We start from the raw sequence: 23,710 nt of genomic DNA on the forward strand, positions 1-23,710 counted from the left end.
TCTAAAATATCACATTTGCATACTATGGGATACTGAATCATTTAAAATCATTATAACTTTCATATTTTATAAATTATAACATGAATAAGTAAGTAGTTATAAAAAATAACTCACATTTAAATGTTATAGAGTTCATTTTCCATCGCAGGGTCGCTTTTGCAGCAGTTCTACTTCCTGGTAGAGTGTTCTTCTTGAATCTGCGATGTGTCAGTGTGAATTCAGGGGTCAAAGTTCAAATTGACTGTATTCAGCTTCTCTGCATGAATTCTGAGTGTTGAAGCTTTTAAAACAACTCGAGGACACTATTCATGAGGTAACCCACATCCCAAATTGTCTCCCTTAACATTCTGGCGGGAATTTTGATAAATGCAAGTGACTGACATTCATTTAGCAATATAAATGAAACTAAACAGAGCAAAACCTTCGCGAAGTATTTTACAAGTTATTACAGCCTCTATGACAGTGAAACTAAGCCCACAGTTATTAATATATAATACAACTAATTTTTATGCCCCTATTCAATTTTTTATACAAATCTTATTATTTACTGTATCAGTATTATCAAAAGCATGTAAATGTACTTATATGAAAGAAAAATAGAGAGAGAGAAAAGAAAAACAAGAGAGTAGAAAATAAAAGAGTAAGAGAAGAAATAAAAAAAAATAAAAAAGGAAGCTATAAAAAGTATCTACAGTGGAATATTACTTGCTGTTTATATTAATAAAGATAGATATGAAACATATTATTTACTACTATTTAGTTCTAATTATTAGTAATTAAAGCATAACAGATTATTTGTAAACAAGTATAAGCAATAGAATCATGGGAAAATAATTAGCAACAGTATTTAAACAGCATATATACTTTTTTACAAGGAATTAATAAGTTATTATTCCACTTATCATATTTTCATTACACTTCTCTCCCTGCCCTCCCCCACCCCTTACTGAATGCATAATCTAAAAAGAATGTCATTATTTAAAATAAAATAAAAAAAAATGTATCAAATTACTAACCTTGGGTCTCTTTGTCACAAAGAGAAATAGATTGATTGATAGCTTGTTATTAGCTCCTCAGATATTTTAACTATTTATGAAACAAAAACAGTTCTTTGTACACAGAAAATAACTTTGATTAAATCTTTTTCAGAATATTTGTGGCTTTCTGAAAATGCAGTAACTGTATTTAAAAAGATTAATAGTGAAGTAAAAAGAGAGAGAGAAAAAAAAAGAAAAAACATAGATCAAGTCATTTGTTTTTTAGTCTTTTTTTCTTCTCTGAAGTCTTCCATGAAGCTCCTGTTGCCAACCTCTTTAATGAAGGACTAGCCCATTCCATTTCCTCTATTTTATCCAAAATCTTATTTTTTTTGATAAACAGCAATGCAGAGTCTAAGTCTTCAAAAATTCTAGGGCCATCAGGAAGAAAGATTTTTAGTTTGGCAGGAAACAGAAGGTAGGTTTTAAACTGTGCTTTCTTAAGCTCTCTTATTAATAGCAGAAAAACTTGTCTTTTAGTTATTACCAAGGAAGAATAGTCATTGCCAAAACGCACAGTTGCCTCATTAATTTTAACAGGTGCTTTAGCCCAAGCAGATTTAAGTACCATCTATTTATCAAAAGATGATAGAAATCTAACTATAACTGATCTAGGATACTTTTTGTTAGAGTTAGAATTAGATATGGATCTATGGGCTCTTTCGATACCAAAAGAAAATGCTTCTGGCAAGTCTAAAGTTTTAGGGAGCCATGTATTTAAAAAGTAATATTGTTACCTTCGATATTTTCTGGCAGTCAAAAATCCTAATGTTATTGCGCCTAGATCTATTTTCCAGGTCATCAAGTTTAGTTTGTAGATGTGTGTTCTGTTTCAGCAAAAACTCAGTGTTGATTTCTTCTTCTTGGATTCTATTCTCCATGTCATTTACAGTCTCTTCTATGCCTGTAATCTGAGTCTTCTGTTGTTGCAAGTCTATATGTAACAAGTCTATTTGTTTTGTAGTTTTTTCTATGAAGGTATCAGTTTTAGTATCCAGTTTATCCATTTTGGCAGTAAGTTGCTGGATTGTAGATATCAGAGACTGAAGTTCTTTCTTGATGCTGGAATCTTGAGAATTTGTCTTACTGGAACTCATTTCAAACAGAGGAGCTGACAGAAAAATTTCCAAGGTGTTTTCTGACAGGAATATTATTAAAATTTTCTTTCTTTTTTAGATATTATTCAAGAAATAGATATTCCAAACGTATTTAGAAAGAAAATTACTTCATAAATTAATTTTTAAAGTAATTATTTCCTGTCAGTGCTGTGAAATTGGTGGAGCTGAAGAAATCTGCTGCTATCCTGTGTTCATCCTTGGCCACGCCCCCGTCATTTGGCATTTCTGAGGTTGTGCCAACAGACAACCAGCAAAATAATAGACAAAAAAAGAAACAGTAATCATACTATGCTAATAAGCCACTGCTGTTTTAGCTAGGGGAAAGTAACTAGGATATTTTCAGGGAAGTTTTTTTTGTTAAGCTGGGAGTTAATTTTGCCATGAATGCCTCAGGCTACCTGATAGGCCCATCTTTCACTAACACTAATCGGACAATGAAGGACTCAGAATACATACACTTGTTTACTTGTTTGTAGCTAAAGTGCTCACACTGTCCTGAAATTAAGAGTTGTCTTGCTTAGTTTGTTCCCCTTATTTTAAGCAGTGTCTAGTGCATTTTATAGCAGAGATGTAGTCAATTTTTTTTGGAGCTGTATTTCAACTAGTACATCACCTTCCAGAATATAACACCCATTACTGCAGCTGCCACAAACTTCTTACCCCAGCAGCTGCATATTTCTGGACATCATAACTTCCAGAATATAATACCCAATAAGTGTGTATGCCTGTTATCCATCTAAACTAAAATCTGCATATTTCTGGGCAACATAATCTTTTAATACTCAAACAGAAGAAAACTCCTGAAATGACGGGCTTAAGCAAAAATCATATTTAGACAATCAGGCAGACATTCTGGCAAAAAAAAGGAAATTTACTAAAACATGTGAAGTATGATAACAGCAATGTTTTAATTTAAATTTTATCCCATCTCACTGCACAAAATAAGTTATTGAACAGCACATAGTAACCCTTGTTTTCCTCTTCTTTCAGCTGTTCCCGTTAGGGGTCGCCACAGTGGATCAACTGTTTCCATTTCTTCCTGTCCTCTGCATCTTGCTCTGTCACACCAATCACCTACATGTCCTCTCTCACCACATCCATAAACTTATCTTAGACCTTCCTCTTTTCCTGTTACCTGGCAGCTTCATCCTTAGCATCCTTCTCACAATATGCCCAGCATCCCTCCTCAGCACATGTCCAAACCAACGTAATCTCGCCTGTCTGGCTTTGTCTCCAAACCTTTCAACCTGGGCTGACCCTCTAATATACTGATTCCTAATCCTGTCCACCCTCATCACACCCAGTGCAAATTTAAATTCTGAATAAACTACTTCATTTAGGATATCTTAAGATCTTATTTATGAGTAATTAAGCTTTATATGCCAAACCTCAAATAAGTAGTAAATCTTTGTTAGGCTGACCCATCCTACATGTTAGGCGTAGTGTCTAGAGCTTTCAGCTTTGGCTCTAGTTCTACATCCCTTCTGAGATATATGTATAAGTATATATGCACACACACACACACACACACACACACACACACACACACACACACACACACTCACTCTCACACACACACACACACACACACACACACACACACACACACACACACACACACACACACACATGTATTGGTGTTTGACATCAAGAATATTCAGAATCCTGTCTGAAGATGCTATTTTAGAAAACCCACTTCTTACTGTGGGAGGTCCCTCATGGGTCAATTTCAGGGTCAGTCTTCTTTAATTTATTTATGTCAGATTTTCCATTAGAAGAAAGCATTTTCGCCAACAAGTTTGCCATTGATACCTGTGAGGTCAGTTAAATATCAAGCTAGAATCCAGAGATGATGAATAAATTATCTATTTTATTAGAGTAGATTTGTTATCCATTTTGGAGTTAATCCTCATATGCCATGAATAATTTTATTTTTATGAAGACTGTAAAATCAGGGACTTGGGAGTTCTTGCTGATAGTGGGTTTACCTATAAGGACAACTTATAATGGTCGCTAGAAAATGCTAATCAATATGAAAGATATCTTGAGATATATTGCCAGTAGGGATGAATGAAACCTAGTCCCACTCTAAGGAAAAATTAGATCTCATATTGAATATTGCATTTCAACTTATGTGTATAATGAAGTCCAGTTACAAAGACTAGAAAGAATTCAAAGCTTTTAATAGGGAGATCAAAATGGTCAAACAACTGAGTTATATGGAACAGTTGCAAGCATTGTGGCTGGACAGAGATAATTGAAGGTTACTTTGAGAGACCTTATTTTAATCTTTAAGTGGTTGACCAATGGTTTCTTGGCAGCCATTGTAGGCATTGCGTTTAGATCAAATTATCCAGGAACTAGAAATTTTGGTTTATATATTAACTCTCCAGCTTTTAAAACTGCACTGGGGAGAAGGTCATTCCATGAAAGAACAGTAGCTCTTGTAATAGTCTTCTATTATGGCTCAGAATGGCTGAAAGCCTGGAGATATTTAAGGGAACATTGAATGAATATTTTGGAAGTAGGGTATTTACATTCACAATAATTACTGGCAAACCCAAATAAAATCTCTTAGTTTGCTTTGTGTTTGAGAGACAGATAAATTGAATAAATATAGAAGGTTCTAGTATAAGAAAGGAGATGGGATAATGGACACCTACCTAGTAGTACAGTCCACCCCAAAGGAAGGGTAGCTGGGACTAAGCAAAGTTATTGTGAGGTCAGAAGAGACAAAACCTGCCCTGGTTGTCAGCTTGCAGTATAGCTCATAATGAGTGGCAAACATGAGAACAGAGATCGATGTTGCAGCTTCAAAGATACCTTGAGGTAAACATTTCTGAAAAAAGACATTGAGGTTGCTCCCAAGTTACATAGAACAGTCAGGAACTTACAAGATTTTGTTCTACTGGTCATAGCAAAAGGCAGTATACCTATCCAAACATTTACAAGAATGTTTGTTTGGCGTCTGTACTGACTTTTCTTGCCTTTTACAAGGGAAAATGAGTTGATTGATTGAGGTTACTTAGTCATTTGAGCAGAATGTCTTTGTTGCCCACCATGAACCACAACAGTAAGCAAATGATTTTGTCCTCAGTTGTTCTGCTTATGAAAAGAAAACAAATATCAGGTATAACATTATGAGGTACTGACTATGGCCATGTCTGGAATGTACCTCAGGAATCCTTCTGTTTAAATTGATCACCACAAAATATTATCTACCAAGACAAAAACTTTAAATCATTAAAAGTGACAAATAATGTAAACTAACAGAAGAGGTGAGTGTTATACTTGGAGCACATGGGATTAATGCTGATGAGCTAGTCACAGGATAAGTAGTACATTTACTTTTTCAATGTGAATTTCAAGGCAATTTAATTATACTCTTCCAGGAGGTTAAACCATACCCTGATCTTCTAGCTTACTTAATCTTCATTTGAATACTGCAGTGTATTCAGTAGTTGAGAAAAGTCTGCCAGAAAAGAAATATTTCTGCAGAGCTAGGATAATACAATGGCTTTCAATACTGTACATGCTTGGTTGGGGTTGCACAGCTGAAGTAAATTAAGCTGCAGAGACCTGTGGCTGTTGCATATTCACTGTGGGTACAGAGAAGCATGCAACACTATGCCCACTGCTTTAATAACCAAGATGCCGGGGGAAACATAATCTCCATGGTCCCCAAGGTGGCTAGATATAACAGCAATATGGCAAACAGCAGCAAGATATCCAGTGGGCAGGTCAGTGGCAGTAAAGATTCAGTGTACTATTGGCAATGTCTTTATTAATGGTGTGTATTGACCACTACTTCCTTTACAGTGTCTAGCTTACATTGCCTAAAACATTGACATCCAAGATGTCTGCACACTGATTGACAGCTTAATTTCAGCTCTCCCAGTGTGAAAAAAGAAACTGAGAGAAAAGGGACAGTAACTCTACCAATTTTAGTATATTAGTTACTGACTACTAAGTACACTGCCTGGATGCAAGCAATGAAGAAACTTACAGAGCCTGAAATAAAATCAGCTGTAAAATTTAAGGAGAAAAGACTGTCAGGAAGGAATCCTGCAACTATTCAGCAAAAAGCAGTTCCAGCTCCAGCTCTGGTGCAAGAAATGGCTTCCAGTAACCTAGAGGAAAAAAATAAGTCAAATGTTCCTGAGCTGACTAAACTAAATGAAACATTAAAACAGTGCAGTGGATATAAAAAGTTATACACCCATGTTAAAATGCCAGGTTTTTGTGATACAAAAAAAAAAAAAAAATACCACAATAAATCTTTTCAAAACTTTTCCCACCTTTACTGTGACCTATGACCTGTACAATTCAATTGAAGAACAAGCAAATCTGTCAGGGGCATAAATATAAAAAATAAAAAATTTACAATACTCCGGTTGCATAAGTGTGCACACCCTTAAACTAATACTTTGTTGTGTGTGCACACCCTTAAACTAATATTTTGTTGAAGCACATTTTGATTTAATTACAACGTTCAGTCTTCTTAGGTACACACCTGCCATCAATTAAAGAGACTCTGATAAACCCCAAATAAAGTTCAGCTGTCCTAGTAGGATTTTCCTGACATTTACTCAGTTGCCTGCTACAGCAAAAGCCATGGTTCTCAAAGAGCTTACAAAGCATCAAAGGGATCTCATTTTTGAAAGGTATTATTCAGGAGAAGGGTACAAAAAAGTTTCCACAGCATTGGCTATACCATGGAACACAGTGAAGACAGTCATCAAAAAGTGGAGAAAATGTGGGACAACAGTGACATTGCAAAGAACTGGATATCCCTTCAAAAATGATGAAAAGACAAGACAACAACTGTTCAAGGAGGCTGCCAAGAGACTTGCAGCAACACTGAATGTGCTGCAGGAATTTCTGGCAAGTACTGGTTGTGTACTACATGTGACAACAATCTCCCGTATTCTCTATATGTCTGGACTATGGGGTAGGGTTGCAAGACGGAATCCTTTTCTTACACAGAAAAACATCCAGGCCCAGCTAAAATTTGCAAAGCAATACATCAAGTCTCCCAAAAGTATGTGGGAAAATGTGTTATGGTCTGATGAGACCAAGGCTGAACTTTTTGGCCACAATTCCAAAAGGTATGTTTGGTGCAAAACTAACACTTCGCATCACCAAAAGAACACCATCCCCATGGTGAAGCATGGTAGTAGCATTGTCATGCTTTAGGGCTGCTTTACTTCATCTGGAACTCGGGTTTTAGTCAAGGTGGAGGGAATTATAAACAGTTCCAAATACCAGTCACATTTGGCCCAAAACCTTCAGGTATCTGCGAAAAAGATGAAGATGAAGAGGAATGTCACCTTTCAACATGACAATGACCCCTATACATCCAAATCAACAAAAGAATGGCTTCACCAGAAGAAAATTAAAGTTTTGGAGTGGCCCAGCCAGAGCCTGGACCTAAATCCAATAGAAAATCTGTAGGGTGACCTGAAGAGAGTTGTGCACTAGAGATGCCCTCGCAATTTGAAGGATTTGGAGCGCTTTTGCAAGGAAGAGTGGGCAAATATTGCCAAGTCAAGATGTGCCATGCTGATAGACTCCTACCCAAGAAGACTGAATGTTATAATTAAATCAAAAGGTGCTTCAACAAAGTATTAGTTTAAGGGTGTGCACACTTATGCAGCCAGCATATTGTACATTTTTTATTTTTTATATTTTTTCCCCTAACAGTTTGTTTGTTTTTCAATTGAATTGTACAGGTCATAGGTCACATTAAAGGTGGGTAAAGTTTTGAAATGATTTATAGCAGTCTCATTTTTTATATCACAAAAACCTGGCATTTCAACAGGCGTCTGTAAACTTTTTATATCCACTGTATATCAACTCAGATAACAAAAGGATTGAAAAATGGAAGAAGCTTTAAACAGTTATTCAGATGAACTGATAAAACTGAAGAAAAAGCTGTCTGAGTATGAGACTGCTCAAGAAGAGATATTTCAAAAAAGGGTAGAGCTAGAGGACAGAACACACAGGGAAAAACTGATATTTTCTCCTATACCAGAAAACTGGAAGGAACAGATTGTATCAATTTTATTAAAGCACAAATAAGCAACCAGACTAGTATTCCACAGCAGTATTTGTTAATTGACAGAGTACATCATGAGTATGCCCCAAACCTGGACATGAGAAAGCAGTTAATTAGTAAAGATGGAATCATACCAGCAGAAAGAGCTGATCCTGACAAAACTGCATCAGAAAGGCAAAGTATTAAAAATTGAAGACAGCAGAATGTTTGTGAAAAATGATTATTCACTGTACACCAGGCAGAAGAGAAGCAACTTCAAGCTGCTGCATTCACCTATCTTTAGGGTATTTTTCCTGGAGGATCAAAGTCATTTTTTTGATGTAGAATAGGCTAAGGAAATACAGACGTTTATCCAACAAAAAGTGAGCCATCAAACAGAATGGGGGGCGGGGCTCTGCTTCTCATTCTTCTGATAATAAAGCTCATAGAGAGACTTCTCCAGTGAAACCTTTCTTAATGTTCAAAAGGAAAATGCTTGACAGACAAAAAAGCATAGGAAGTGACTAGAAGAAATAGGAGTACCCTGGGCTTGAACTAGAGTCTGCACTTGGGAGATCTACATAAAACAGCAAGATCATAAACACTGAAATTAGTGAATAAATGTGAGATTATAAAGCAACCATCACATTTGTGAAATATGGCTTCACAAGAAAAAGTGGAAAGATTGGACTTTTGTTGACTTGATTAAACTTGTAGGGGGCTGAAACCCATATATCCCACTTTCATGTCATTAATGTTTGGAAGGACATAAAAGGGAAAGGGAAAAGGTAACTAAGTAAAACAATTTTTGTTCCTAGCAGTATTTTTATAAAACACTTCATGATATAGATTACATGTTATATAGTAAATCATTGTCATTTATTGTTGTGTGTGATAAAGACACTAAAGTAAACAAGTGCCTTTTTCCTTTTTTAGTTTTAAGACATGTAGACATTACAATGCAAATAGAGAAAAAAGACTGGACAAAAGCATGTCTAAGTTAATATGCTCTAACCTTGGGTTGTTGAGGTGGGGGATGGGGGTGTGAAAGTGCACAGATTGTAATATTAATATTGGCTACTGGCCAAAGGGACTACGTAAGCCTAGCCAACAAGGTTCCCTGGCTTACACCACCCAAGAAAGTTATTTTTTTGTGCCACTGTCGAGCAGAGACACAAAAGTGATCCCCGGGGTGTATTTCCTATTTCCCATCCACTCATCAAGATTTTTCTTGAACAGTGCTTGTTTTCTCTTACTTTAACATAGTTGAATATCTGGATTAAGACCCTTGGCTTAATCTAATAACAAAAGTTTTGTGTAAGCAAGTAAACAAGAGAACACTAAATATAATGGAAAGTTTTTCTTTAGCAAATAAATGTTCAGTTTGAGTTGAGAAGTATGAAGCTGAGGGCAAGCATTTTGTGTGTGTGTGTGTGTGTGTGTGTGTGTGTGTGTGTGTGTGTGTGTGTGTGTGTGTGTGTGTGTGTGTGTGTGTGTGTGTGTGTGTGTGTGTGTGTGTGCGTGTGTGTGTGTGTATGTAAAATACTTGCATGGACATCTCGGCTACTGAATCAAAACTACTCAGAAGGTTAGAAAACTGGATTTATTTTATTTGTACTTGTTTTCCAAGGAAGAGTATTGACCTCCATGAACCTTTTTCAGACTCAGCCCAAGAGCAGTGTCTGGTAAAGTAACTTGCTTAGAGTCACATAGTTAAGCAACGGACACAGACAGAATCAAACCATACACCACTGGAAACAGTTTCATAATCCTCTAAACCAACTACCAGAATTAACTTACCCGTGATTATCATGGATTACTTGATTGACTCCAGAATAAAGGGAAATAAGGCCTGTCAAAAATAGACTGTTTAAAGGACTGGCTGCTTGTATTGTCTTTTGTTATGGTAAGTACAACAGACCTTTGCAAAGCACAATCAGGAACATTGTACTAGGATAGAAGCAACATTAGTAGCATATTTTACAAATATGTCTGCACATAGTTTGGAAGCTTCCATGTAAACCACAGTCCACTAATTTAGAAAATACTACAAGTTGGAAGTATATTCCAGAAATAGGACAGGTTTTACCATGACCTCTGTATGGGGTGATCCTTTAAACATTCAACTTCTATGAGTAACTTGGAAAGATATCCAAATGTTATGATTTATTGTTATAGTGACTGTCCCTAAAGAATATGAGAGAGCTATATAAGATAGGTAACAGTAGATTTTCTTGGAGAGGCCACTGTAGTAATAAAGCTTTCTGCCCTCTAACATGAATACATGTAGGGCTGTTAATAACAGTTTTTATAGTCATTGCTAGAGAATTTATAAGAATCTGTAATAGTTAAGCCTGGCTCTGTTGTGCAGAGGCATAAATGCCCAAAATGTGCCCCAGATGACGCATGCTCAACTAGTGGCATGAGTGATGGAGGGACTGAATGAGGAGGAAGAGTGTGAAGGGTCAATACCAGCTTGTCCATCATGAAGGTAAGGTAGTAGTTCAGTTTTCTACACTGGCAACTTTGCGGCAGTACAGGCTTATTGGGATCCTGCCACTTTATCAAAAGCAGTTCTACCAAACGCCAGTACAGCAAAGAAAAGCTGACAAAACAATTTTCTCCAACACAGGAGACTGCAGTTTTTGCCACACTGTGTGTCCCTGTTTGACAATTTTTTTAATCTACAGGCATTTGTCAGATTTGCTATCATTGGACTGTCATGTGTCTAGTTTACTGTGTGTAACAAAAAGCATAGCATGAACATTCTGCAAACCATTGCACTGCTCTGCCAGTAAACTGGCAGGAGTATTAGCATGTATGTGCCTCCCAGAAAAAAAAACGTTACCGAAGACCGGAATCCCAAGACCAGATAACCGAAAGACGAGAATACCAGACGATCAGAAGTATGAAATTTGAAATACCAAACACTACACTAAACATTCACCACACAAATACACATACACACACCTTCACCCAAAGCACAAACACACAAACCTACACTACAGAAAAGCAGGGGGGCAAACCCCCCTGCACTACCATGTGGAGGGCTGCACTCCACACACACACCTACTTTAATATTCTAACTCCAAGGTTGCACTATACAAACAAACAAAAACACCAACACACACCTACAATCCCTGCACACACACACATCGTAGTCACAACACACACGTACACACACACACTAAAGTCCCTAACCAACACAACCAAACACAGATACTTACCTAACCTCCTGATATCTCTGTACTTCGCGAATTTGAAATTCGTGCTTCTGGTCTTCCAGTATTCTCATATTTCAGTTATCTGTTCTCGGGATTCTGGTCTTCGGTAATGTAAGTATTCGGGATTTAGTAGTGATCCTATATATATATATATATATATATATATATATATATATATATATATATATATATAAATACACACACACACACACACACACACACATATATATATATATATATATATATATATATATATATATATATATATATATATATATATATATATGTAGCACACAAGGCAGGGGGAAAGTCACTGGTCAGAGGATAATGGGCCAGAGGGCTCTTGCCTGAACCAATGAAGCCTATCTGTTGACCACACCTCAATTAACCAGTTGGGTGCAGAACGGGGGGAGTACTTGGCCTGATCCTGTAATTTATCATTTATAATAGTTACATTACTGAGAGAAAATAACGGTCTGCAATGCACACCTTTCCCTCTGTGGACAGAGGAGGGCACGAAATGCAGAAGACGGCCCAAGCAATGCTTGCCTACATATCAGTGTCTCATGCCACAACCAGATTACTTTAGAACATTGGTGCAAGTGCAGCACTAGTTTTCATGGAGAGTAAAGATACAGCTGATGAAAACTGTGGCTTTGAAAAATGGAAATTTAGCTGATTAAACCCGGTTTCTGTTATTTGCTATTACAGTCATTTCTTGAGCATCTGTTTTTATGGTAATTACTTTACACTACAGTACTATATATTATGTTGTTCTTGTCTTTCTTAAGTCGCAGCTGTTTATGTGCCTTAAGAACCATAGAAAGCAATCAGTTAGGAAAGTGAAAAAGAGAGCTCAAATTTCTTCTAATCTAACATTGCCAAATTACTTTATTGTACAGCTTTTGACATGCTTAAAACACTTTGTCTTTATGTTTCAGGCATACGCTCTAGAAGAAAATACAGAAGTGGAGTTGCTACGGACAGCATGCATGTGTAAGACTGTCATCTGCTGTCGTGTCACCCCACTGCAGAAGGCTCAGGTGGTAGAGCTGGTGAAGAAGTACAAGAAGGCTGTCACTCTAGCCATTGGGGATGGTGCAAATGATGTTAGCATGATCAAAAGTACGTGACCGAACTGAGTCCTCATGACTGTGTCTATCCTGAAACCATTTCAAGATTATTAAAATCTTTCATTTTCTCTCTTTTTCAACCAGTTTTTTTGTTTTATTCTTGTTTTCAAAATATATTTGTGCTCATATTCCACTGAAGATGTAGGATTGCCTTAGTTTTAAAGTAAGTACACATCCCAACAAATGGAGCAAAAAAAAAGCTATAAAAGCATTTCATGAAACATGCGCTTAAAATGTTGTGAAATGCTTCAGCATCATGTAAAAGCCTGTTACCAAGTTGCCACACTTGAGTAATATACTTATGTAGACACCATACTGAGATAATTGTAGCTATATAAACCCCAAAGTAGAGAGACGATGGCAAGTAATTATTAAGACTTACCAACATATATTTTTTTGTACTTTCTCGTGATGGTAACCTGAAAGATGGACAGTATTAAAAATGGTGTTCTAATGTGAGGTAATAGATGTAAAGAAAAGCAGTATATCACTTTTGTTTTACTTATTTTTAACAAAAAGAAAATAAGCACATTTTCCTGATAATATGAAGCATTGTTGAGAATAGCTAATTGGATACGTTCACACACTCACATGCACACACACACACACACACACACTTATATATATATATATATATATATATATATATATATATATATATATATATATATATATATATATCCATCCAGTTATTTTTAAGTGGCATGTAAGTCAAGAATCACAAATGCTTTGTAAATCCTGCTTTGTAAATCCAAGTAAACTGTTCCCTTCTTCACAAAAGGCTGATGACTTCCTGTCTCTTTTCACAGCTGCTCATATTGGGGTTGGAATAAGTGGACAAGAAGGAATGCAAGCAGTTCTGTCCAGTGACTTCTCCTTTGCTCAGTTTCGTTACCTGCAACGTCTATTGTTAGTTCATGGAAGATGGTCCTACATTCGCATGTGCAAGTTTCTCAGATACTTTTTCTACAAAAATTTTGCCTTCACACTTGTACACTTCTGGTATGGTGGCTTCTGTGGATTTTCAGCTCAGGTAAGGGAAACAAAATAAAAGAGGATAGCCAAAATCACTTTGTATTATTAAGCACCAACATAAACTTACTTGGAAACAAATAGCCTATGAAAGATATTCAACTGTACATTCACAGCAGAACTAAATAAGGTCACTTGCAAGGAATTTTTTACAAGTAAGGGATTATTAATGGGAGATCAAGTAGGCAATTTTACAGAGCCATTGCAAGGCTATAATAACAATAAATGAAAAGCAGTTTAGCTACAGTTCAGTTTGTAGTATGTATCAGAGAAGGTTATGATAAAAAAGGAAGCCAATCTGGTGCCCCCCTGCCATAAGCAAACTTTACAACAAAAGGAAGAAACTTTTGCAGAAAAGAGGAAAATCCCAGGATGCAAAAAACTCCCTTACCAGCCTCAGTAAGAAGCTGAGATACCTCATAAAATCTTCCAAAGCTAGTTATGAAAATAAAATTACCAAAGATTTCAAAGACAACCACAAGGCATTCTGTAGCTATGTCAAGAATCTAAATGGCAATGCTCAGATCTGCTCTGAGCTACAACGGAATGGCATTAAATATACTGATCCCAGGGATATTGCCAATATCCCGGCAGATCAATTCAGTGCCAACTTCACCCTCCTTTCATCCCCTAAAGGGCCCATCTCAATACCAAAAGATTGCCGAATTCTGGTAATAACGGCCACACAGGTAAAAAAACGCACTCTCCAAAGCTAAGAATACAGTATCCATGGGACCAGACGACATCACAGACTGTGTACTACATGAACTACAAAATGAACTGGCACCTCACTCATGTTTAATCATAGCCTCACCTCAGGCTTTGTGCCCAGTGAGTGGTGCACAGCTACAGTTATCCCACTCCACAAGAGGGCATCCACCTTGGATCCTGGGAACTACCGCCCCATCAGCCTGATGAACTGGATCTGCAAGGCCATGGAATGTATTATCATGGAACTTATAAACAAAGACATTGGCAACCTTCAAACACTAGACCCCACCCAGTCTGGGTTTGTGAAGGGCCGATCTTGTCTCCTGAATCTGATTGCCTTCTTTGAATCAGTCTCCAGAGCTGTGGACGAGAGTAAGGCAGTCCACACAGCCTATTTGGACCTCACCAAGGCCTTCGACACCAACCCCCACTCTTGAATCATAGATAAACTTACTAAGCTGGGCATTAATCCCTATGTCACTCGATGGGTTGCCAACTGGCTTACTGACAGAACCCACACTGTAAAAGTAGCCGCCTCCAAATCCAGCTCCAGACAAGTGACAAGTGGAGTACCTCAGGGTTCAGTCCTGGGACCACTCTTGTTTGGCATCTACTTCTCTGAAGTACAGGCCAATACTAAGGGACGCTGGCTAACAAAGTTCACAGATGACTGCAAACTAGGCGCCATTTTTGAATCCCCAAATGATGTGGATATTCTACAAAAGGGCCTTAAAGAAACAGATGCCTGGTGCCAAAAACATGGGCTCAAGCTCAATGCCAAGAAATGTATAGTTATCCCCTTTGGGAAAAAACATGTACCTGTAAATTACCACATAGGTGGCAGTACACTAAGCAGCGAAAGTGTGATAAGAGACTTAGGGACACAGGTGGACAGTGGTCTCACCTTCAATAACCACATCGCCACAACAGTCAGGAAATCCTTCTATGTGGCACACCTCATCACTAAGGGCTTTTCATCCAGAAAAAAGGAGATCATTGTCCCACTGTACTCATCCCTCATTAGACCCATTATAGAATACAATGCCTCATTTGGTATGAACCTCTCAAGACATTTGCAACAAATGGAAAGGCCAGAGAAATAACTCACTAAAAGAATCAAAAGCCTAAAGCAGATGCCCTATGCTGAACATCTAAAAAAAACTCCAGCTATACTCTGTCACTTATTGTCTACTCAAAGGTGATCGCTGCTTAACATACAAGCCCATGTCAAACCCAGAGCTGTTGGACATGCTACATTTAAAGAAATCCCAATCCCTCAGAGACACACGCTCCAGGGATCTAAACCTTGTCATCACAATGAACAAAACATGCTGGAGAGATAGGTTCCTGACCCAGAGACTCCCTAAACTCTGGAATAGACTGCCCATACATGTCAAGCAGGGCCCTCTTCAAAAGGAACTTTGACAATTGGATGGGAAATAGGAAATTCACCCCGAGGATCACGTCAGTCACCCTGCTAGACAGGGGTCCAGGGAAGTAAATATTGTGGGAAGAAATAGCCTGGGAATTGTTATGGCTAGGCTTGTATAGGCCCTAGGGCTGATAGCCTAGTACCAACATGTGAACCTATGACAGGGGAGGATAGATGTTGATTACAGAGTGATTATTTATTTCTGTATATTTTGTTTATTTATTTTGTTGACCAAATTAGGACTGCAATGCCTGATGCCTGTTTTCAGCGTAAGCCTAAGGTTGTATTCATATTGATTAGATGATTAGAGGAAATTTGGCCAGAGCTCCAAGGAAATTCCCCTACTCTTTGTTGAGTAGGGGAAGGAGCACGGTCGGCCTTAGGCATAGACAAACTAGGCATACAGGCTGACCTTGTAAAGGGCACGTTATGTATTTATTTATTTATTTATTTTAATGAATGTAAAGTTTGCGTTCTTCTTGGCGCTGGAACCAGAGGGCAGAGGGTGGGGGAGGGGAGGCAAGGTGAGCACCCTCCCACTTACAGCTGCAGGTTACCCAGGATGCCAAAAAAAAATCTTTAGTTTGCAGTGCGAGAGTCTTCTCCTTTAAGGAGAAACTTGCGTGAGTCACGATGCCAATGTCATCCAGTTCAAGAGAAGAGTTAAGTCTGTGTCTCTGCGTGTGGCCATTTGGCTTATAAAGAAGGTAAGTGTATGTGTGTGTGTGTGTGTCTCTATGTGTAATTTAAATGGTTTATTTCTGTATGAGAGAGAATGTGTGTGCGTATGTATGTATGTGTATGGAATTTAAATTCGCTGTTCTGTTTGTATGAGATATAAAGTGTGTGTGTGTGTGTGTGTGTGTGTGTGTGTGTGTGTGTGTGTGTGTGTGTGTGTGCGTGTGTGTGTGTGTGTGTGTTACTGTGTGAGAGTAGGTGTATGTATGGAATTTAAATGAGGCGTTCATTCCTTTGAAAGAGAAAGTCTTTCTTGCTGTGCAAGAGAGTAGGTGTGTGTACATGTGTGTGTGTTGCTTTGTGAGAGAGTCATTGTATGTGTGTGCTGCTGTGGCAGAACATAGAAGGTAGGTGTGTGTGTACATAATTTAAACTAGTGGTTTTGCTCATTTCTGTATGAGAGAGAGAAAAGTTTGCGTCTGTGTGTTGTGTGTGGAATTTAACCTAGTCGTTAGTTGCTGAATGAAAGAGAAGGTGTGTGTGTGTGTGTGTGTGTGTGTGTGTGTGTGTGTGTGTGTGTGTGTGTGTGTGTGTGTGTGTGTGTGTGTGTGTGTGTGTGTCATACCTGATACCTCTCAACTTCTTACAGCAAGAAATCTGGACAAAGCCACAAAGTGGAATGAAGGCCCTAAAACAGGAAAACTTTTTAAATATTGCTCTTACAAACTTAGAAAGATTGTTTTTGCATTAGTGCTGTAACTTCAGTCTTGAAAGATTTACCAGTAATTTGCCAGAAAAACATAACTTTATGGAAAACAGACACAAAATGAGGTCCCTCTCAAGTATCCAGATTTAACATTATAGTTTGTCTGTTTTTCATAATTTGTGGTTTTCTGGAAAATCAGGGAGGACTGAAGTCACTAAATAGCATTGCAAGAAAACGATCCCTATTTTTTTGGCCATTGTATCCACATTATTTTAGGCTCTGTCCAGATTTTTTGCACTAAGAGGTTGAGAGGTATGCATGCCTCTCAACTGTCCAGATTTTTGCCTCATATTTTGTCTATTCCTCATAAAACTTATGTTTTTTTGGCAAATCACTGAGGATTGAAATAAGTAAATGTCAAACATTTCAGTTTCAGCCCTCATTTCCTTCTGGAAATGCATGCTAAGACAAATGCTTCTAAGTCTGTAAGAGCAATATTTTAATTTGTCCCTCTTTTTGGGCCCCCCCCCCCACTATTTTAGGCTTTGTCCAGCTTTCTTGTGCTAAGAGGTTGAGAGGTATGGGGTCATAGTATGTAATGCCTTAGTTGCCGATTATTTACTGCATTTTAAGGGGGGATAGGGGTTCTGCATTCCTGAGTGTCCGCTTTTCTATAAATGCCTAGTTGTCAGATTCTCAGTCATTCCCTATTGCAATATTACCAGCTTACCAGTTTTTTAATGTAAAGTAGGCAATTACTTTGTCAAAGGCAGCAGGCACTGAATTTGTAGATGAAGCACTGAAATGTAAAGTTCTTTGCCAGTAACAGCCTCTTCATTATTTACAAATCTCTTTAACGTAGAAGTATTTGGATGAATTTTACTTTTGCAGAGATTGTGCTTATTGATTGATACTGGTGGATTGTAATGACAGAGGTCTGGGTTGCCTTTTATGGTTGAAATTTTCTGAAATGAGTAGTTTTGTCATTTTTTTGTCATTGATTTATACTTTGTTTAATTGCTTATTAAAATAATGTTTAAAACTACAAATTTAAAACACATTCTAACAAGTGGTTCTGTATTGTACAAGGAATATCACTTAATACAATCAGGAAGGTGAATAAAAGAACAAATTGATGTATGCATTGTCCTAAAATGTGTGCAAGGAGTCTAATTAGAAAATGGCCCAAAGGTAAACCTAATCCTCCACTGGCCAGATACATTTTCTATGAATGTGGGGTTTCATGCCGTTTCAATGGCAGAGAAGTTTATTGGTCATGCTAAGTCTGTTTTCATTGCGAGACTGTAGCATTTAGCAAATGGCTATCTGTGTTTGTGCTGTTCTAGTTTAAGCTACTGTACACAAGAGGGGGAGGTTGCTCTTCTACTTTCACTGAGCTGTAAGGATCGCTCGCCTACCCAAAGTAAATTAAACTGTTTAGATTAACTTAAGCATCCCTTTGAAAGAAGGCACATGGGCTTCTGTTTTTCTGAGGGCATGACTTTTACAGTAAAATGTGTGAAGGAGCAACAGATAAAGCAGGTTTATTAAAAAAATTCCACCTTCGTTCACTTACAGTTTAAATATATTACAAAGTATCTTTTTTCCTATGCATTTAAATAATTGAAGGAAATGACTGGAGTAGCTTTCTTGGGGAGTGACCTACATGTGGGTGTGGCTTATAGGGGTGTTTCATGAGTATGGTATGGGTGGGGCTTAAGGGGAGCCAGAGTACTACTTCGCCTAGGGCGCCATTTCAGTTAAGGCTGGCCCTGGGAAGGAGTTTGGTGTTGCACCAGCATGGTTGAGAACAATGTGTTGTAGAAAATTCTAAGCAGTCACTAATCTGTGAGTTTGGCAAATCAATGAAGTTGCAGCTGCATTTGTTACCATTTTGGTGGACGGAGTCCTTAATAACACAGTAATGATGCAGTTGGCCAAGGAGGAAGATGTGGAAAATGCTAGTCTGATGTTGTGAAGTGCTACAGTAGACAAGGGCTTCCTCTTGGAAGAAAATAAAAATAGAGATACACTGCTTGAGAAAGAAGAAGTTTGGGATATAAATACAAACAAAACATGAGGATGTGCAAGAAGAGAATGTGTATTAGGAAGGTATGTCAAAGGAGACAGAGGAATAAAAAGGTGTTTGACAAGTTCAGTAAAGACACTGATGGAGTACTGTGTATGCATCCCACTGCTGCAGTTGTTACTGAATGTGCAAAGAAAGCGCTAAGATAAAACAGGGAACAGTTGTAAGAATAAAAAGTAAAAAGGATGTTGCCACAGTCAGGTACATGATTTTGAATAAATTAGCTGTACCTATGGAGTTTGAAAGCTCCATAAAGTCATTCCATGCTTCATTTAAGGAATGACAGATTTTGTGACCTTTTAGACATTTTAGTTGTTAGAAAAGTTTAAAAGCTGAAAGACACAAATAAACAAAGTTGTTAGAAACGTTTACGGGGCTGTTAGAATAGAAAAAAAAATGGACTCATGGAATGTTTCACAATTGTAAACATGATGAATGCGAAAGTAACTTTACTGATGAAGTTAAGTGATGAAATCAAAGATTTTTCAAGGGGTTACACACATATTGAAGATGAACTGAACATAAATTCTGGATTAGAGGGACTTATAGACTGGAGCATGGATACACGATGTGACTTTGAATATTGTGGATAATAATATAGTATATATTCCATCTATAATAAACATGAATGGAAATGGGAGACCACTAAGTTATGGGGGAGGAGTGCAGCTGAAGAATGTTACTTGTTTGGAGATGAAAGAATGAAAGACACTTGATGAGTTACTGTGATAAGAGGTATTATAGTCAATAGGAAAAAATAGAACATTTGTTAAAAAAATTGCAAAAGGAAATCTAAAAGGCGTTTGACAGAAGGATACATGTGGATTACATATGGAGAGGAAGAGGCAGAAGAAAGTAAAGAGAAACAAATGAATCACATGATGTGCCAATTATATCTGAAAGTGAAATAAAGTCTGAGAGAAGGCAAATGTTACGTGGGGACCAGGCTGACTGAAAGTGATGGAAATGTTACTGAATATGAAAAAGTGCAAATGACCACTGAAAACTTACTACAAACAAAATGGAGAATAAATATGGGTGTTGGCAGTCTGAGGAGAAGGAACAGGTGATGTAAGTAATTAAACAGGTGACAGGGCAAAGCAGAAACATGAAATGCAGTGTGGTATTAAAAACACCAAAAGAAAAGAAAAGGGGTATTTTCTTTACTTCCTATGAATATAAACAATATTAAAAGTAAATTAATGCAATTTGTAATGTACAAATTGTGTAGAAGTTTGAAAGAAGATTATTTTTCTTTTAGTGTTTGTTGAGTTTCATACTGAGTTTATTATATTTAACAAAAATCCTTGTAATTTCAGAAATGTTAAGGAAATTATGTGATTTGGAGTATGGAGAAAGGAGAAGGCAGTTGGATCGCCTTGCATTAATAATGTAGGAATACAAGTTTTAGATGCTGCAATAGCTGTGCCAGGGAGAATGCTGAAAATAGGTTATAGAATAAGACAAAGAATCAGCAGCTGCCCCCAGGCAGAACCTGTGAGGGGGAATAATCTGCAATTGCCAATGGGGCAGAAGTGCAGCTTCTTAAATGATGCATAAGATCTTTGTTACAGATGCTTTGGGTTGAGAGGGGTACCAGTTCAGTGAAGTAACAATTACATATGCATATGCACATATGAAAAAGAACATTTTCTTGAAGAAATTAAAGAAATGTTTTTACCAAATATGGGTATTGTAGTTGTGGGGACTTTAATTTGTGATGTCAGAAAGATGAAGGAGAAGATAGCCAGTGATGTAAAAAAGAATAAATAAATTATATACTGTGCAAAGATGAATATGGCTAAGGGAAGAGGGTATATGTATAAATGAGGTACTTTAAAAAAATAATTTTTTCAGAGCGAATAAAGGAAATGGAAAGAAAAACAAGAATAGTGGATTTATCAGATCATAATGCAATATAAAAAGATTTACGAGAACATTATCGAAGAGGGAAAAGGTAATAAGAGATGTACAGAAGTATACTGTGAATTGAGTGTTTGATGAAAGAAAGGCAATAGATATTTGTGGAATTTGAAACTATGAGAATTGTTTGAAACACTGACAAGTGGTAGAGACACTGTAAAGAAAAGTATAAGAAAATGTATTGAGAAGTTGAGAATGACTGATGTAAAGCTGATAAGGAGATATATATTGGAAAAGAAAACGAAATGAGAAGGCAGTAGGTGAAAGACATGTGTAAGTCATAAGAAAGGCAAATAAGTTACATGACTTAAATAATTGACCAAAGGATGGGTAAGACAAACCTCTAACCAAATGGGACAGATTAATTTGAGCACAAAAAAAAAAGAAGCTGGCTAGCTTTAAAATGGTCTTTGAGTCAGCTAGCCTAGTACTTACCTATAAAGTGAAGACAAAAAATGTTCTTTCAAGACAAATATATCTTTTCAAAGGTAGGAATGAAGAGGTGGCACTGTGTTTAGGTAGAAGGGTAAGGAATGTAAAGTGCAATATTAGATGTAGGATGAGTTAGGATGTTATTCTGAAAAAAAAAGTGAAAATAATGAATGGTGGAGTAGGGTTTGTAAAGAGTACATATAGTGGAAAGATGTGCGAAACAAAAGTTAATTAGAAGGTGTAGAACAACAGATGAGTATGTTAGATAAATTTGGAGGATGTGATAAAAGATTGATAAATATAAAGTGTGTCAGCTGAAAATGGATAGGGTACAAATTTTATTTAAAAAACAAAACGTGGCAAAAGAACAAAGTGTATGTTTTCTGGAAGTAATACATGAATGAATAAAAGATGGTCTGAGGGGAGAGGAGGTGCATTTAGGTATAATAAAAAAAAATTAAAGTAAAGGAGAAAGGTAAATATTGCAAAATTAGAGACAGATGATATTACATAACATACATTATAAAACTGAAGTAAAATCAATGCAGGAAAGGTTTGAAGCTATTTTGGAGAAAGTATTGCACAACGGTTCTTTGGAATAATAGGACGAAATATGAAGAATATATCAATTGTGAATTTCAGTTCCAGCAGTTAAGCATGTAGGTTTCAAGTTAAGCAAGCTCTGGGAAGATCACTTACAAACTTCACAAGTTCCACATACTAGCTACTTTTTCACCAGCCAACTATAAGTCCGATCGTCAGGAGATCACTGAGTTGTATGCCACCAAAAAAGCAGCCGCCCAAGGCAAAAAGCTTAGATGAACTGTGGCCATGCATACCCAGTGAACACAGCATGTTTAACATGACAATCAAACTCTGAGGCTGTCACAAAGTGCTACTGTGGAGAACATGAAACTCAGCTAAGAGATTACTTGTCTTACCGCCTTCATTCACCAGCTCCTGGTACTGATGGAATCCTTCCAGGCATCACTACATTCAAAGATGCAGGAAAGCAAATTTTTCATGCTGGGGTTGGCTAATTATATGGAGACATTAGGAGAAACTACTCAAGACCTTTAAGTTAGGATGGAAGTGATCGAGCACCAAATCACAATTCTGCTGGACTTCACTTAAGATTTAAATGCTAGAGTGGATAATCAGGAGAACAGGGGGTAGAGAAATAACTTTCATGGATTAGATCTGGAAGAGGGTACAGAGCAGAAAGACATGCTTTGTTTTCTTTAAGCATGGATTTCAAGCACTTTGAAGATTGATTTAACCACTAAATTTATGTTGGAAAGGGTATACCCTCTCTTGCACCTCTTTATCCAGTAACAGTCCATTTCCTTTCCTTTCAACAAAAGGAATAAATAATTTGTGCTGCTTGGGAAAAGAAGGATATTACCTGTCAAGGAAGAAAATAAGGTGTAATAATGATTTCTCAAAACAAGTCTCGAACAGAAGGAAAATATGGCTTCCTTTGGTTTACCTGCTAAAAGAAACATGAAGTCTACTGCAGTTTACCCAGCACAACTCAAGATTCACCTTATGGATGGGCCATGTATCTTTTGTCAAGTTAGATGAAGTCTCTATCTACCTAAAAGAGAAGACAGTTCTAACTATCCTGAATAGCATGGACTGGACTCCCACTTTACCTAAGATAGAAAGAACAAGTATTGGAACCATCTTGTCTTCTCCTGACCCCAAAGACATTGACCCACTATTAACATGGGGGAAATTCAGCCTGGAGGTAGCAACAATGTCACTTGGAGAGCTTGTTGGGTGGTATCTTTACTCTTCTAATCACCAAGTTCAGTAAGGTACCGTTTGCTATTAATATACCCAAATGGTTAATTGTGTATTTTTTACACATATTAAATGAAAGCAGACATGGATATACACAGTTGGTGACCATAACCTCCTAGCAGAATTTACTATTATACTTTCAGGTAAAGTGTATTTATTCTTTAGGGGTTGTAATAGTGAAAATGCAATTATATAATATAGAGCATAGCTATATGATGGTCTGTTTGACAGTTAAGAGGATCCCTTTCTTCAGCACTCAGCAAGACGGGGTTCAGGAGTATATTTTTACCTTGGTACCTTGGAGGTCACAAGACTGCTTAGACAATTTTCTTTACCATGTGTATTTTACACT

The 23,710-nt window shown here is 37.2% G+C and overlaps 1 protein-coding gene across 1 annotated transcript in view; it reads left to right on the forward strand.

Annotated features, from left to right (window-relative positions):
* The window catches only part of LOC122814860 (phospholipid-transporting ATPase ID-like), a 2,026,011-nt gene that overhangs the window by 1,793,321 nt on the left and 208,980 nt on the right, over nt 1–23,710 (forward strand). Inside the window, exons 22-23 of the mRNA XM_044087143.1 lie at nt 12,358–12,541; nt 13,359–13,582. Coding sequence (XP_043943078.1) covers nt 12,358–12,541; nt 13,359–13,582 — 408 coding nt within the window. The remainder of the gene's footprint in view (nt 1–12,357; nt 12,542–13,358; nt 13,583–23,710) is intronic.

This window comes from Protopterus annectens, chromosome 1.part1 (assembly GCF_019279795.1).
Source record: "Protopterus annectens isolate FY-2018-M chromosome 1.part1, PAN1.0, whole genome shotgun sequence".
Classification (NCBI taxonomy): Eukaryota; Metazoa; Chordata; order Ceratodontiformes; family Protopteridae; genus Protopterus; species Protopterus annectens.